Source organism: Solanum stenotomum, chromosome 12 (genome assembly GCF_019186545.1).
Source record: "Solanum stenotomum isolate F172 chromosome 12, ASM1918654v1, whole genome shotgun sequence".
NCBI lineage: Eukaryota > Viridiplantae > Streptophyta > Magnoliopsida > Solanales > Solanaceae > Solanum > Solanum stenotomum.
This window is the reverse complement of record NC_064293.1, coordinates 48841138-48858598: the sequence shown is the minus strand read 5'-3', so window position 1 is coordinate 48858598 and position 17461 is coordinate 48841138. Positions and strand designations below refer to the sequence as shown.

Genomic DNA, 17461 nt, shown 5'->3' with positions numbered 1-17461 from the left:
ATATATATATATATATATAGTATAGGTAATTAATTGTGTAGCAACTATGAATTTTGATTCATTTTTGTGACCCAAAGTAGTATGACCCACGAATTTAAGGTCATGAGTAGCCATGACAAAATGGATAAGTTATATGAGTTCTCATTCAAATCACCTATCTTAAATGAATCGAGTCGTTTTTACCCATTTAAAATATGAGTCCAGTTAACTTTATCCATTTTTAGTTAACTCATTTTTGATCAATTCATATTCGACTCGACCCACTAGTTTCTCAGTCCTAGTCATGGCCCATGGGCCAAGAAGTAAGGTCCAGTATAAATTCAGCTCGCAGGTCCTAGTCCAAGTATTACGTAGAGTCCTTTTGGGCTTTTAACATATTTGGTCACTTGATTAAAATTGTTAGTAAAATGTATTAAGAAAATATACACTAATTATATATATTATGAATTTATATGCAAAAATATATACTTTTCGGTTGTTATTTTAATGGGCGAACGGCTAAATAATGTAAAACTTCCATTGTGTTAAATAGTTCAACATAGTAAATAGAGAAAATGATAAAGGAGAAATCATTATGTAGGGTAACGGGCACGATTGCTAACATTAATTATGGTATGGTACAAATGGATAGCGAAATGAAAATTATTACTAAGATATTTTGTATAATAAAGAGTATAATTATTTTAAAACCATGTTTTCCTCAAAAACTTCTATTAAATACTCGTGATGATAGACCTAATATTATCTTTCTTATTATCTTTTTGCATACTCTTCAAACTCTTTGACGTGCTCCTTTATATATGAAATAAATTTGTCAATTCTTGAACCACCTTTTCCACATTCACCAAATAATGTTTACTTACTACCCTATCAGCAGGGCGGCTCTAATAAATCGGTGGTCAAAAGTCAAATCCGAATATATATTTTTTATAAAGTTTATTATAGCCAATTATTATTTAAGTTTTCTTGAGATATAGTACTCATAATTTGTCAAGCTTCTATTACTTCTTTGCTCTTTTATGAAAAAAATTATTTTCTACAAATAATACCCGATATTTTTTTAAAAGAATACCTTTTTTTTTTAATTGAGGCCCCTCAAATTTTGGGCCTATGACAATTGCTTTTTTTCTTCAAAGCCGTAGAGCCGCCCCTGCCTATGAGTATAAGGAGGATTTACGTAACAGTCATTCTTAATTTAAATTCAATTAAGAAAATCATTTTTAAGTCTATTGTTATACTCCATTTAAATATTAAAATACTTTTATAATAATAATATTGTACACAAAAGTGATGAAACGTCAATTTCGTGACTATTTTTTTTTATATATTATCTATTTCAGAGAACATAAGGGGTACACTTTGGCACGTCTATTTTCAAAAGATTTCCCATTTGGTGCTTTTTAATAAAACATTGGAAATTTTGACTTTAAAAATAATACTTATTCCGTTTCATTTTATGTGGCACTTTTCAGATTTTGAGATTTAAACAAGTCTAACTTTGACCATAAATTTTTCATAGATCTTTTAAACATTTTGAATTAGCAATTGTTGTGACTTATATTACTTTTTACATAGTTTACAAATATATAAATTTCATTTAAAAAAAATTGAAGATTTCATGTGCAAATTTCCGGTCAAACTTAAATTGTTTGACTCTCAAAAAACGAAAAGTGTCACATAAATTAGGACAGAGGGAGTAGTTATTATTATTTGGTTTTTGATAGCACTTGATAAATCATGAATCAAAGGAGTTGACAAATATTATGTATTCCTATCATTTACAATCGCTAAACTACCCATTATCCATATATAGATATCCACAAATACAAGCATGATTTTAGCACTATATCAATAATGTGATTCTACATATTTAAAGTAGAATATTGTCCTGAATCTTTTAGAATTATATGAGATATTTGAAATCATATCTGATATAGTCAACCGTTTATTATTTTAAAGACGGCTATCTAATTTTATAATTTATACGGGTTACTTAATTTTCAATATTTAAAATATCGCTAACTTAAAATTTTAGTAGTTTATTTACCATGTAAATTATTTCTATATTTAAAATGAAATGAGTACCTAGTCGTACTAGTTACTTGCTTGTACAAGAAACTAATTTTTTTTTTTTATTGATTGAATCATTCACTAAATAATTAAGAAAGTGGAAATAGAAATATCATATTTGACTTCATTTATCTTTTGCTCATTCAAAAGATTAAAAAAAAAGATTACAAATAATAAGTGAAAGTGACAACTTTTTATTAATTCAAAGTTTAAAATATTAAATGAGATCATAGAATTTTATCCAGTATTTGAATCAACTAGCCATAAATACTCAATGTGTAAACACCATGTTACAAATTTTGAACAAGTAAATATCATTTTTTCCATCCATCTAATCTTTAATGCTACCTAAAGCATACCGTAATTAAAATTGAAACTTTTATTTACATAAATTATGATTCAAATTAGGGTTGTTCTTGATTATGGTTAAAAAATCAAATCGAACCTCAATTTGAATCAAATCGATTAGAAAATTGATATTTGGTTTGATTTGGTTAGGTTTGGTTTTAAATTTTGAAAAATCGATACTTGGTTTGGTTTTGGTTTTACTAAAAAATAACTGCAAAAATAACCAAACCGAACCGATAAATTATATATATATAAATTTTATAATTATTTATATATTATTCATAAATAAAATGTAAATATTTTGTTAAATTTTAAGTAACTTAAGTCTTTAATTTTACCATTTTCTCAAGCCCAACACTTAAATTTTAGTCAATCTATTACAATCATAAGTCCAAGTCCATCAAAATTCATTATTTTAGTCTTTACCTACCATACCTTTCATAAGATAGTTACACCCTCTCTTAATTATTGAATCACTTTGTTCGTGTAATGATAACTTTAGTATTGTTTAATTGCTTAATTGAACTGACAATAGTTTTTCAGTGGATTGCTCATGTACTAGGTGTTTGTGTCTATCAAGATACGTATGTCCTCAAAAATTTATTACTTTCAAATTGAAAAAATCAGAAAAAGGGCACCAAACCGATGGTTATTTTTTTCATTTGATTTGGTTTGGTTTTAGATATTTAAAAAACCGACTAAATTTATTTGATTTTGATTTTAACCAATAACCCATCTAAACCGAACCACGAACAGCCCTAATTAATTAAAATGTGTCAATGTTTTTTTTTCCTCAAGAAAAATAAGCTATGTATTACTACTAGTGTCAATTTTTAATTGGATACGATTGACAAGGAAAATTTCAAACAATTCATACGTGTAAGATCAAAATTCTTATTGTGCCACCATAAATTAAATTAATGGAATCCAAACGAGTTTGAATGGGAGGATTAGTTGTGAAGAAGATAATTAAATGACTACTTAAGTACTTTTAGAAGATTAATTTAATGATAATATAATTTTCTTATTGGTTTCCACTCCAAACTTGAGAGTTGAGACCATTCTTGTACTCTGATTGGTATTGAAAACTTTAGATACCGATGTATTCAAATTCTTTGGTTTGTTATTCAAATTAATCCGAAATTCCTATAATTTTACTCTTCATCCCATATAATTTAATATACTCCATTTATATTTGTTGATTTCTGAAAGAAATTTCTTAGGAGGAATTGGAATCGTTGACCATTACAAATTGAATAGAAGAAATGACATTTTCAGATCTCTTATAAAAAAAGGTCATAAAATTTTAATAGGTGTGCCAAATCAAAATTTGATAAATAAAAAGGGATGGAGGGGGTATACTTATTAAGAAAACAATTATTGGTATAGTGAATTTATATCATTTTACCCTTATTAATTGACAGAGTCTTAAACATATTTACTCACTACATTTTTCAAAGGCATTGACTCAATGTTAATAAATTAAGGGTATAATAGAAAGAAATTACCCTTTCTTGGTTTTTGTGAAAAAATGACAAGTAAAAAGGGAAATCAAATTAAAAAATATTTGACAATTAAATAAGGAAGGATGGAGTATATTGGTAGGAAAATAATCAAGCAAATGTGATTGGTTAAATTAGGCTGGACCGATCTCTACTACTATACTTCAACTCTATTATCATTTCATGACACGTTTTTTATGTTATTCGGTGTTCGGTATTCACATTGGTGGTAATGTGCTCCTGATAAAAGTGATTCTCTATACCAAGGAACTCGAAATCGAAACCTCTAGTTAAGAATGAAGGGGTATTTACCATTCTATCACAACCCTTATTGATCATGACACATTTTTTATTCCATATATATAATTTAAACAATTTGCCCATACCAATGCTGGAATGGGCAGTTCAATCCATCACAAGTGAATCCTACAATACGTGACATTTTAATAGATCTAGTTTTTGGTGCTATAAATCTAATTATTGTCTAAACTAAATGTTTATGATATAATCAGTACGTACATGGCGTAGTTGAAACTGCAGCATATAAAAACATTGACTGGGTAGTTAGAAAGTGTACAAAGTCACACGACATGATATCATTTCTATATGTTATTTTTTTCCAAGTTACACAATTTTAAACTGTTACTTACGTAATTTTAAATTTTTTGATTACGTACATTCAATCGTTGTTCACATTTAACACTGCCATATTTAAATGAGAGTTCGAAATCAAAAGGACAATAAATTTTTTCGAAAATTCCAAAAAGGTAACTCAATTAATTATGAAATCAAAAGGGCAACAATTCTTCACACCGTTTAAATTATGAAATCAAAAGGGCAACAATTCTTCACACCGTTTAAATTAGGTTTCCAAAAACAAGGCTCAAATTTCAATCAGCCTTACAAGGCTCTTAGGAATTTGAGCCTAGCAGGCCATTTTTTCTTTTTTTCTCGTTTTATTTTGTTGTTTGTTAAAAGTCTAATAATAATAATAATACATAGTTGTTGATATGATGCATAAAAATAGTTTAGACCTTATTGCTAGCCATTACTTTGTGGCTTTTCAAACGAACTAAATCCAATAGTTTAGACCTTATTTACTACTTAGTTGATTTTTTTTTTCTTCAACTTTTTTTATGTGAAATTATAATTTGATTTATTCACTTGCAAAATGATAAAATTCAGCCTTCTTTAGTCATACTTTATTTTGGTGGAAAATGCCCTATTGATGAATATGTTGAAAACATGAGAAAAATTATACTTCTTTATGCATCATATCAACAACTATGTATTATTATTATTATTATTAGACTTTTAACAAACAACAAAATAAAACGAGAATATTTTTTTAAAAAAAATAGCCTGCAAGGCTCAAATTCCTATGAGCCTTGTAAGGCTCACTGGCGGCTGAGCCTTACAAGGCTCATAGGAATTTGAGCCTTGTAAGGCTCATTGAAATTTGAGCCTTGTTTTTGAAAATCTAATTTAAACGGTGTGAAGAATTATTGCCTTTTTGATTTCATAATTAATTGAGTTATCTTTTGGAATTTTTGAAAAAATTTGTTGCCCTTTTGATTTCGAACTCATTTAAATGATGACAAAGCAGATTAGGTCACTTTGAATATGAATGTAAAAAATAGTTTTAGAGTTAACCTAGCTAGCTGCCTGCGTTGACTAGCTCATGATGTACGATACTTTTCTACAATTTTCTTAAAAAATCAACCTAAATAGCGGTTCATCCAATGGATCAAATTAAAAATAGATGACACTTATAATATGTGTGTATTCACATGTATAGTGAATATATAATCTATGTATATCAACTAGAAAAGTAAACAGTGAATTCAACTAACTATTTATATCTTGTAATATAATCATATGATATTTAAAATTAACTAGTTCGACTAATTAAATTTCACACCATGAATTAAGGGAAAAGCTATAATTTCTGCATTTACAATTTGAACCCAAGACTTTTGAAGAAGGGTACTTATGTACTTAGAAAAATCTCATACATTCGTCAAATGCAAATTTCAAGTTGATCTGCTTCATTTAATTTGGCAAAACAATAGAATTGTCAAAGGACCACATCTAACATGGATTTATTTATTTATTGGGGGCGGCAATCGTGCCTTGTGCATCTGTTACGTATATCTATATATAGTGAGGAGTTGCCTTCATATATACTACAAAGCGTACATAGAACATCACATTACATACAATTGTATTGTTCTTTTTAATTACTATCATATNACGCCCTAATCACCCTTCAGAACCCAACAAGTGGTATCAGAGCACATGGTTCAAAGATCCGATGGTTCATTGATCTAATGCTTGAATGAGGTTGAAGACAAGCTCAAGTGGTTTCAAATCAATTTGTAACTAATTTGATGATAAAGAAGATTTTTGTCCAACTACATGTGGAGAAAAGATTAAAATCATATTTTCAATATTCCTGTTGCTGCATCTTTGAAAATAAAAATAAAATATTTTAAAATCATTTTTAACCCATATATTTTAAACTTTATTTTTAACCATGGCAAGCAGTAGTGATGGAGACTATGTGAAGAACGAGATATCATGCATGTGAAGAAGACGGATCAAGTTTTGTCAAGAAAATCCAGCCAAAAGGGGAGATTTGTTAGGGTTTTGCCCTGATTTTCTTACCTTATTTAAAGTTTATTTTTTCCTTAAAGAAAAGTCAAAGTATTATCATAAATGCTTGAACTTTTTCTAAAAGGAAAATATAATTTTCTTTCATATTTGGTTTATTCTTTCCTTAGAGGAATAATTTGGAGACCTATAAATTGAAGATCCCTATTCTCATAGCATAACATAATAGAATCCACAATGTAGTCGTTTAGTGAGTTTTGTTTATGGGGAGATTTAATCTCTCAACAGTTTTAATATTTTTCTTTATATTAGTTTTCATATAATAATATTAGTTTTTAGTATACGTAGAAAAATCTCATACATTCGTCAAATGCAAATTTCAAGTTGATCTGCTTCATTTAATTTGGCAAAACAATAGAATTGTCGAAGGACCATATCTAACATGGAATATTTATTTTTTTTGGGAGGGGGGGGGGGGGTGTGGGGCGGCAATCGTGCCTTGTGCATCTGTTACGTATCTCTATATATAGTGAGGAGTTGTCTTCATATATACTACAAAGCGTATATAGAACATCACATTACATACAATTGTATTGTTCTTTTTAATTACTATCATATAACTAGGAAACATGACTATGATTATGCTCAAGAATCTCTTGTTCTCCCCTCTTCGTGGTTTCATCCACAAAGATTTTCATCAGATACTTGACAAAATGAATCTCCGCGACAAACTTTCATTTCTGGTAATCATTTTACTTAGTCTATATCTTTCTGATGCCCTAATTCTTACTTACCATATAATCACTTATCGCTTCATATATATGTTGTTTTAAAAACGTGTTTCTTCAATTATTATAACTTTTCACACAAAGATGTGTCTGATGAAAGAAAGAATATTCTAGATAAAATCATATTATTAACCATATTCTCTTAAACGTAACGATCAACATGCAGATAGTTCATATCATTGATAAACATAACTTGTGGCATCGGGTACCGGTGTTTTTGGGGCTAGTTTATCTTGGACTTCGTCGGCATCTTAATCAGGAATATAATTTGATCAACGTCGGTAGAACACCTACTGGAGTCCGATCAAATCCCGTGGACTTCCCTTATAGAACTGCAGATGGAAAATATAATGATCCTTTCAATGAAGGAGCAGGAAGTGAATTTTCTTTCTTTGGGAGGAATATGATGCCTGTTGATCAACATGACAAGGTACTATAACACTTCTTCTTGCCCTTTCGTTTAATGTTATCATAAATTAATTAATCATAATCAAAGTTAATATGTTCATAAAGTTGTATATTCTTATGGTCCTCATGCTAATACTTATATATAATTTCTACACTAGCTATCGCCTATAGTGTAGTAGGTAACATTTCTTTTTAAGTATGATTAATCTAATTACTTTTTATGAACCGTACGTCACTTTTTATATATATGAAAACGAAGCTGCTCCTTTCCTTGATAATGATTTTTTTTGGGTACTAAACGATGTAATATATTATAATAACACCATGTAATATTGACTTGTAGATATTTATGTTTACCTTTTAAAATTAGAACTTAAATTATTATTTTTTTTAAAAAAAGGCGAGTTGGCATGTTAATGAATGTGGTGTTTTCAAATAAAAATTTGTAAAATGCATGCAGTTAAAGAATCCGGATCCAATGGTAGTGGCAACAAAGCTGCTAGCACGCAGAAACTTCATAGACACAGGAAAACAATTTAACATGATAGCTGCCTCTTGGATACAATTTATGATTCATGATTGGATCGATCATTTGGAAGATACTCAACAGGTATTAATTCCCAATCGAACCAATTTAATTAATAATGACAGTTTTCTTAATTGGAAAAATAATGTATTCTAATTGTTTGTTACCGTAAAGATTGAGGAGCTTAGGGCACCTGAAGAAGTTGCAAGTCAATGTCCTCTCAAGTCCTTTAAGTTTTACAAATCAAAAGAAACTCCTACCGGCTTTTACGAAATTAAAACCGGTTACTTGAATAGGCGTACCCCTTGGTGGTAAGAATATACTTATTTCATAAATAAATATAGTATAATATGTATTTAGCCGTTAAGTAATATTTGCTTGCGTGTACATGAAGGGATGGAAGTGCTATTTATGGGAGTGACGTAGAGATCTTGAAGAAAGTAAGGACATTTAAAGACGGAAAATTGAAACTATCAGAAAATGGACTCCTTGAACAAGATGAAAATGGAAAAATCATCTCTGGTGATGTTCGCAACACTTGGGCTGGACTTTTGTCACTGCAGGCGCTATTTGTACAAGAGCATAATCTTGTTTGTGATGCCTTGAAGGTACGTACGAGTACTCAAAGACGGATCCAAGATTTCATCATACTTTTATTATAATTAAATATTATTGCAGAAAGAATATCCAGAATTGGAGGATGAGGAGTTGTATCGTCATGCAAGACTGGTGACTTCTGCTGTTATAGCAAAAGTTCACACCATAGATTGGACTGTGGAGCTTCTCAAAACGGACACCTTATTAGCAGCAATGCGGACCAATTGGTTAATATATATATATAAATATTCTCATACAAATTAGTTATTTCTAACTTTGTCATTAATGAGTATATATATATTTGGACAGGTATGGATTGTTAGGGAAGAAATTTAAAGATACATTTGGGCACGTTGGAGGTGCCATTTTGGGTGGTTTAGTTGGAATGAAAAAACCCGAAAATCATGGAGTGCCTTATTCCTTAACTGAAGAATTTGTGAGTGTCTATAGAATGCATCAACTCTTACCTGATAAACTTCAGTTAAGAAATATAGATACAACTTCTGGACCAAATAAATCTCTCCCTTTGACTAACGAGTAAGTCATATATTGTGTGTATATATATAATTATTTTACCTAATAATTAAGTGGAGTACTAATATAATTGCAATAATGAAAATACAGAATCCCAATGGGAGATTTAATCGGAGGCAAAGGAGAGGAGAGTTTATCAAGAATCGGGTTTACTAAGCAAATGGTTTCAATGGGGCATCAAGCATGTGGAGCACTTGAGCTTTGGAATTATCCAATATGGATGAGGGATCTTATTGCTCAAGATGTTGATGGAACTGACAGACCAGGTCATGTTGACCTTCCAGCTCTCGAAAGTAAGTTAGTTTATATTTTTATACTATACTAGAAATTGAATTATAATTGCAGTACTAGCTATCGATTTCATCAAAATATGTGACGTGCGTGCAGTTTATAGAGACAGAGAAAGGAGTGTTGCTAGGTACAATGAATTTCGTAGAAGGATGTTGCAAATTCCCATCACTAAATGGGAAGACTTGACGGATGATGAGGAAGTTATTAAAACACTTTATGAAGTATATGGTGATGATGTTGAACAATTGGATCTGTTAGTTGGAATGTCCGCTGAGAAAAAAATTAAAGGATTTGCCATATCTGAGACTGCCTTTTTCATATTCCTTCTCATGGCATCAAGGTATATATGTAATTGGTATTAATTAATTAATTGGTACTTGCATGTGAATTTAATTACATGTTGATTTATAGAATAATTATTGCAGGAGGTTAGAGGCAGATAGATTTTTCACAAGCAATTACAACGAGGAGACATACACAAAGAAAGGATTGGAATGGGTGAATACTACTGAAGGTTTAAAAGACGTGTTAGATCGTCACTATCCAGAAATGACTGAAAAATGGATGAATTCCAGTAGCGCATTCTCTGTTTGGGACTCTTCTCAACAACCTCACAATCCTGTTCCACTCTACTTTCGCGTCCCTAAACATGATTAATTTATTTACTTATCGAAAATGAAATATATATGAAGAATTGTGCATTTGTGCTGTATTTAAGGTTTACTTATTCCATTACTAAGTCATTTTACCAAACTGTTTCAGTTTGTTAAATTAATGATGTATATCTATATTTATTTAATGTTTCTTAATAAGATAATTGTAATTTTTATGTTATATATATTGGAGTATAATGTTCTTATGTTGCCTTGTAAAAATTGGTCTTCTTATTTAACGTCACAAAACTTTTGTCAAAATTTAACTAAATCTAACGGAAACTAAGATGATTGGAGAGATTAGAAAGTTTTATTTTTGATTATGAACAATAAATGAATCGGAAATTTTACTAACATCAAAGATTGATTTTGAAGTTAATAAATAAAAAATGGAGGCACATTTTAAATTATTAATCATTTGATCCGAGCTAAACCACGGACAATAATACATTATGACACCATTTACACACCCAACTCATTTAGGCCCATTACTCTCCCAGGCCCCATCTCATTGTTATATTACAGAGGCGGACCCACATGGTATTGTGGGACCCGTTTACTTTGGAAAAAATCATGTATATATATGTACATCTATTTTGAGAAACTTATAGAAACTAAATATAATTAATAGTGTCCCATAAAATATACGAAATGGTGCTTTGTACCAGTGGTACAAGCTAATAGATCCACCCAAATAATCAGGGATCAATCCCAAAAGTTGTGTGTTCGACTATTAATTTTATGTACAAGTATGTATTAAGATTCAATATAATGTTCTATCTTTCATTCGTTTAATTTCATCTGCTGAGCCAATATTTTTTTGAAACTGTTCAGTTCGTAATAAATATGACTTTTCTAATTTAAATAAATGTTAGTTAAACACATATTAATCAACAAATTGGTATAGCTGATCAAATCTATAATTTACCTTTGTATAAATGATGACGAAGGAGATTTGCTCACTTTTCAATTTGCGTGCAAAAATAGTTTGCAGCCGGTGGCTTGACTCGTTTGATAATATTCGAAATTGAGTGGTCCAATCGAAAACGTAGTTCATATATTTAGCACCAAGCACTTCTTTGACCTCAATTTTCTTTTCTTTTTTAAAATGAGGAAATTTTATTCATCCTTATAACACGCTTGTCAATCAGCCAATCAAACAGAAACTTAAATTGTAGATAGAGCAAGAGAAAGTGAATTTTGATTATACTATACATCATGATAAGTTCACAACAAAAACAAATGTTTAAAATTTCTTCTTGTCGGATTTGATGTTGTACTCATACTAGATGGTAACCTTAACATATATATATATCGTGCATGCTAGGGTGGAAAACCAAAGTTGGGATGGATTAAGATGGGCTGAATCAATAGATAGGTTAATGTACTCCATCCAACACTTTTTAAGATAGGCTAACATGAGTTGAGTTAAGATGCACTAAACACTGAGTAATAATTTAACTCGTTTAAAGTTAATTCAAATCGCTATTTTTCGGCTGCCGCTAGTATGTCAACAAAGGAAATGACTTTCATGTATCAGCTAATATTATGATTTACATATAGAATTACTAATAGATAGTGTATTTGAGTAATTTCAACAAGGAGACATGCATACACGAAGAAATTAACAACTTAAATGAGTAAATAAGATAACTAAGAAATGGATGAACTCCAACAGCACCCGGAAAACCCTTCATCAATATATATACTTATCAAAATTTAAAAGGCCAAAAAATATGTGTTTGACTGTTAATTTTTGCCTGCAATTTAAATTTGTATTAAGATTCAGTTCTCTATTTTCACTTGTTTTATTTTATTCGTAATACTATGACTTTTCTGATTTAAAGATAATGTTGCTTATCTTATCATGTCCGTCACACAAACAGAACCAATCATCCAAACCTTATTTTTTTTAAAAATGTCTTATTTGATGTTGTCATTCATATATTTTTAAGCTCTTTCTTTTTAATCCACTCGATAATTTTTTCAAAAAAAATCGTGGTCCTATTCTCAACATGGCATATACGGTATTATTTTCTCGTGGAACTATTCTTCTTTCTTTCCCCGTTTATCTTTACCTAACTATATTAGACTTGTCAAAGCTATAAAATGTTCTACGTTTTTTAAATTTATAGTTTTATAAAACGTTCTAATACATTATTTACGAGTATTGTTTTTGTAGGATACTCGTGCCTTTATGCTTCTATACTTATCTCTATATATAGAAGGGATATAATTCCTCCAAAATTAAGCATTTAGAGCCCCATATATATTACAAGTGATATTTCTAGCTTGTAGGAAATTAAATTAACAATATGTCTTTTGTTAATCTCTTACTATTTCCTCTTCGTTGTTTCATTCACAAAGATTTTCATGATGTCGTTGACAGAATGAGTCTTCTCAACAAACTTTTGTTTATGGTAATATATTCTTTACTAATTATGTTATTTTTTCTTTGTTGTCCACCCAAACTAAGTTTTAAACGATATTGAATTGAAGAATATTTTTGAGATACCAAATACAAGCTAGTTGATTAAGAAGTCGAGAGTCTTTCAGAAATGACCTCTCTACCTTTACAAGGTGGAGATAAGATATTTGCGTACACATCATCCTTTTCATACCTTAGTTATGAGATTACAGTGGTTTTGATGTTTGTTATTATTGTTCAATTTGTTGGTTGTGCTCCTCGATCGATCTGTAAATAAATTTATTTGCTATATAGTCTAGTTATCTTACCTCTTAGTATTATGTTACAGTACAATCAAAATTGTTTTTAATTAATCCTTTGTTGTATACGTACATTTTATAATTAAAGTTGTGACATGCATGCGCGCAGATGGTTCACTTGGTTGATAAATTGAACCTGTGGCATCGGCTACCGGTGTTCTTGGGGCTACTTTATCTCGCAGCACGGCGACATCTTCATCAGGAATATAATTTGATCAACGTCGGTAAAAAACCTACCGACGTTACATCAAATCGGGCCGTTGGAAAATACAACGACCCCTTTAATGAAGGAGGTGGCAGTGAATTTCCTTTCTTTGGTAGGAATATGATGCCTGTTGATCAACATGAAAAGGTATAAATTACTTGCTTATAAACATTTTCTAATTTATGTACTCATTTGATAAATACTTATAAGCCAAAAATTTAATCAAAAGTTATATATTAGTCATCCCCCAATTTATAGGGGTCTGTTGATATAATTAGTTGGGTTTAAATAATGTGTGATATTAACAATCTCAAAAATTGAACTCATTAGATATAAAATTTTGAATCCACCTAACAACTTATAAGCGATTGTGGATTTACCAAGGTTTTACCTATCTAAGCTTTTAGAGTTAGAGCCTATTTGACATTGTTGTTAGAAGGTCAAAAGTGTTTTTTTTTTTAAAAAAAAAAAATAGCATTGGCAAATCCTTAAAAGTGTTTTTAAATGGAAGCAAAAACAATTGTTTTTTGTTGTTATAAACTAAAAATCTCTCTTCTTAACAGAATCAGAAGCAGAAACAGAAAACTATTTTTTTGAAGATCAAAATAACCCTTCCATAAATACATATTTACGTATATACCCTTATTAATTAGCATATCTCATAACTCATAAGTTTGATTATGTTTCATTTAAAAATTTTATATTTATTTTCCTTACCAGGATACTATTAAATTTATAAGTTTTATAAAAGTAATTAAGGGTACATACTTTAACCATTCTAAGAAAGAACAATTTATGGCACTTTTATTTTCTAAGAAAGAACTATTTTAACTAGTGGCAAGATTTTGAATTGTCAAAGGTTTAGGCAAAAACACAAAGCTCTTCTGGTGCAAAAGTGACCTCGCATTGCATGTATGGTCCCAATTCACAAAACGTCATTTCAGATTTGGATTTTCTGAGGGGACCATATGTCAAAGAGCAGATACATCTGAATTCAATATTTTTAAAATAAAATAAAAAATTATATTTAAAAATTTATAAAAATTGCAAGAAATTAAATTATAAATATGAACGGATGATAACTTTAAAGATATAATCTATATAATACTGAAAATTTTAAAAATTAAATTAATAGTAATACTTAAATTTGCGTTTGTGTGAATGGCTTGCATGACTAAAACAGTACTTACCATGCACCATATCATGATCTTATAAATAATTTATATAATATTTGTGCATAAAACTTAAACTCAACTTTGAATATACTCTACGTATGTATAGCAGTGAATAACGATAGATAGCAAGGAAATCGATGCTACCACAAAGGACGTACTCCTATTTCCTTTGCCGTGCAACCACGGGTGTCCCTTGTTTCATTTGAGTCCCTTTTTAAAAGCAAATGAAATCAATTAAGCTGATTTTTCAAATGATGAAATTAAATCAAATCAAATTAATTAAATTGATTTTCATAACTTTGATTTTTGTTGGTATTTTTGGTTATTTAATTTTGGGAAAAGGGTCAAAAATACCTCTAAACTTTATTTTATTGGTTGATTATCCACTTACCGTTAAAATAAAGTTATTCTTAACCTTGCCGGTACTAATTTCATCATTTGTACCCCTCAATTAGATGAAAAGCCCCAAATCAACTAAAACAATCCAATTTTAACTCGATCCGATCCACTTAATCATATAACCCATTTCTTTTACCTTGATTATGACAACATATGGTCAAGTGCATATTATGTTGACTAGTCCAACATAACATTACCAAACCATTATCAAGGAAATGATAAACATTACAATATTTTTTGTTTGTTTGAGCAAAAATTAAAGATCTACTTGTGAGTTGTGATAAACTAGGAGATATTTGAATTAAACATTAATGATGAATAGTTGATGAAAGGACTCAACGACAAGCTGTTATTTTGAGCATGATTTAGATTTTTTGAAATTTATTTCTTTCTTAAACTACAGTTAAAGAATCCAGATCCTATGGTTGTTGCAACAAAGCTGCTAGCACGCAGAAAATTCATAGACACAGGAAAACAATTTAACATGATAGCTGCGTCATGGATACAATTTATGATTCATGATTGGATCGATCATTTGGAAGATACTCAACAGGTCAGTTAATTAGCCATTTGGTAATTAATGAAATGCTTTCAATCAATTTGTGAAAATTAATGATTCGTTACGTACTGTAATTTAATTAATTTGTTGGTAACCAACCTTTTATAATTTGGTGCATACATAGATTGAGCTAAGGGCACCTGAAGAAGTTAAAAGTGAGTGTCCTCTCAAGTCCTTTAAGTTTTTCAAGACCCAGCAAACTCCTACGGGTTTATGTGATATCAAGACTGGGCACTTGAATATGCGTACTCCACAATGGTAATTAAGATTTCATACAGCAAATTTAAGTAACTGGAATTTGTGTAATTTGTACTTGTAAATGAAGGGATGGAAGTGCTATTTATGGGAGCAACGCACAAGTTTCGAAGAAAGTGAGGACATTTAAATACGGAAAATTGAAACTATCAGAAAATGGTCTCCTTGAACAAGATGAAAATGGGAAAATCATCTCTGGTGATGTTCGCAATACTTGGGCTGGACTTTTGTCACTGCAGGCACTCTTTGTTCAAGAGCATAATCTTGTTTGTGACACCTTGAAGGTACATATATAATTAACTGTCCAAATTAGTAACCTGGAAAATAAAGTAAGTTATATACTACTCCTACAATACAAGTACTTAAAATGCACTGTTTATGTAATTGGATTTCTTTTGATTGATGAGTTGATTTTCAAATTTCCAGAAAGAATATCCAGAATTGAAAGATGAGGACTTGTATCGTCATGCAAAACTTGTCACTTCTGCTGTAATTGCAAAAATTCACACCATAGATTGGACAGTTGAACTTCTCAATACCGACACCCTTCTAGCAGGAATGCGCGCCAATTGGTCAATACTACTCTCAAACACTAGTTATTTTTATTTTGTCAAATAGTGAGTAATTTTATGTTTGCAGGTATGGATTGCTAGGAAAGAAATTCAAGGATACATTTGGGCATGTTGGAGGTTCCATTTTAGGTGGTTTTGTGGGAATGAAGAAACCTGAGGATCATGGTGTGCCTTATTCCTTAACTGAGGAATTTACGAGTGTCTATCGGATGCATCAACTCCTACCTGATACGCTTCAGCTAAGAAATATCGATGCCACGCCTGGACTAAACAAATCTCTTCCTTTGACTAATGAGTAAGCTAAGGCAGCATTACTTTCAAATTATTGTAAGTAGCTAATAACTAATTAATTTTACCTGATGTAATAATTGCCTATTGAAACTATATATAGGATCCTGATGGAAGATCTAATTGGGGGTAAAGGTACGGAGAATCTATCAAGAATTGGGTTTACTAAGCAAATGGTTTCAATGGGGCATCAAGCTAGTGGAGCTCTTGAACTTTGGAATTATCCAGTGTGGATGAGAGATCTTATTGCCCAAGATGTTGATGGAACTGACAGGCCACATCATATTGACCTTGCAGCTCTTGAAAGTAAGTTTAGTTCTCATGACAGACAAATTACTCAAAAAAACCTGTATACATATAACTGATCATGTTGTTCGGATGCCAGTTTATAGGGACAGAGAAAGGAGTGTTGCTAGGTACAATGAATTTCGTAGGAGAATGCTTCAAATTCCCATCTCCAAATGGGAAGATTTGACAGATGATGAGGAAGTCATTAAAACTCTTCATGAAGTTTATGGTGATGATGTAGAAAAATTGGATCTGTTAGTTGGAATGTCCGCGGAGAAAAAGATTAAGGGATTTGCTATCTCTGAGACTGCCTTTTTCATATTTCTAATCATGGCATCAAGGTTCGTACTAAGAGTGAAAAAAATCAATCCATTTATGCATAATATTAGTATGATTTATAGAATGACTAATGATTTAAAAATTTACAGAAGGTTAGAGGCAGATAAATTTTTCACCAGCTATTACAACGATGAGACATATACGAAAAAAGGACTTGAATGGGTGAATACAACTGAAAGCTTAAAAGATGTACTAGATCGACATTATCCAGAGATGACTGAGAAATGGATGAACTCCAACAGCGCCTTTTCTGTTTGGGACTCGTCTCCAGAACCTCACAATCCTATTCCACTCTACTTTCGCGTTCCTCGGACATAGGCCCCT

At 30.5% G+C, this 17461-nt stretch overlaps 2 protein-coding genes across 3 annotated transcripts; both read left to right on the top strand.

The window, feature by feature from the left end:
• Positions 1-7107: 7107 nt before the first annotated feature.
• Positions 7108-10334, top strand: LOC125847496 (alpha-dioxygenase PIOX). Its single transcript, XM_049527103.1, has 10 exons — positions 7108-7276; positions 7488-7751; positions 8190-8339; positions 8439-8566; positions 8650-8863; positions 8934-9079; positions 9162-9389; positions 9477-9679; positions 9774-10017; positions 10103-10334. The coding sequence occupies exons 1-10, from the start codon at positions 7163-7165 to the stop codon at positions 10332-10334; spliced, it is 1923 nt and encodes a 640-aa protein (XP_049383060.1). The 5' UTR covers positions 7108-7162.
• A 2257-nt stretch (positions 10335-12591) lies between these two features.
• Positions 12592-17457, top strand: LOC125846391 (alpha-dioxygenase PIOX-like). 2 transcript variants are annotated; one of them, XM_049525800.1, is made up of 10 exons: positions 12592-12750; positions 13167-13409; positions 15240-15389; positions 15526-15653; positions 15721-15934; positions 16077-16222; positions 16290-16517; positions 16614-16816; positions 16896-17139; positions 17227-17457. In XM_049525800.1, exons 1-10 carry the CDS (start codon positions 12646-12648, stop codon positions 17453-17455), a joined length of 1890 nt encoding a protein of 629 aa, XP_049381757.1. In that variant the 5' UTR covers positions 12592-12645; the 3' UTR covers positions 17456-17457. The 2 variants fall into 2 exon arrangements, with proteins under 2 accessions (XP_049381757.1, XP_049381756.1); XM_049525799.1 differs by having other exon boundaries at positions 15520-15653.
• Positions 17458-17461: the final 4 nt, after the last annotated feature.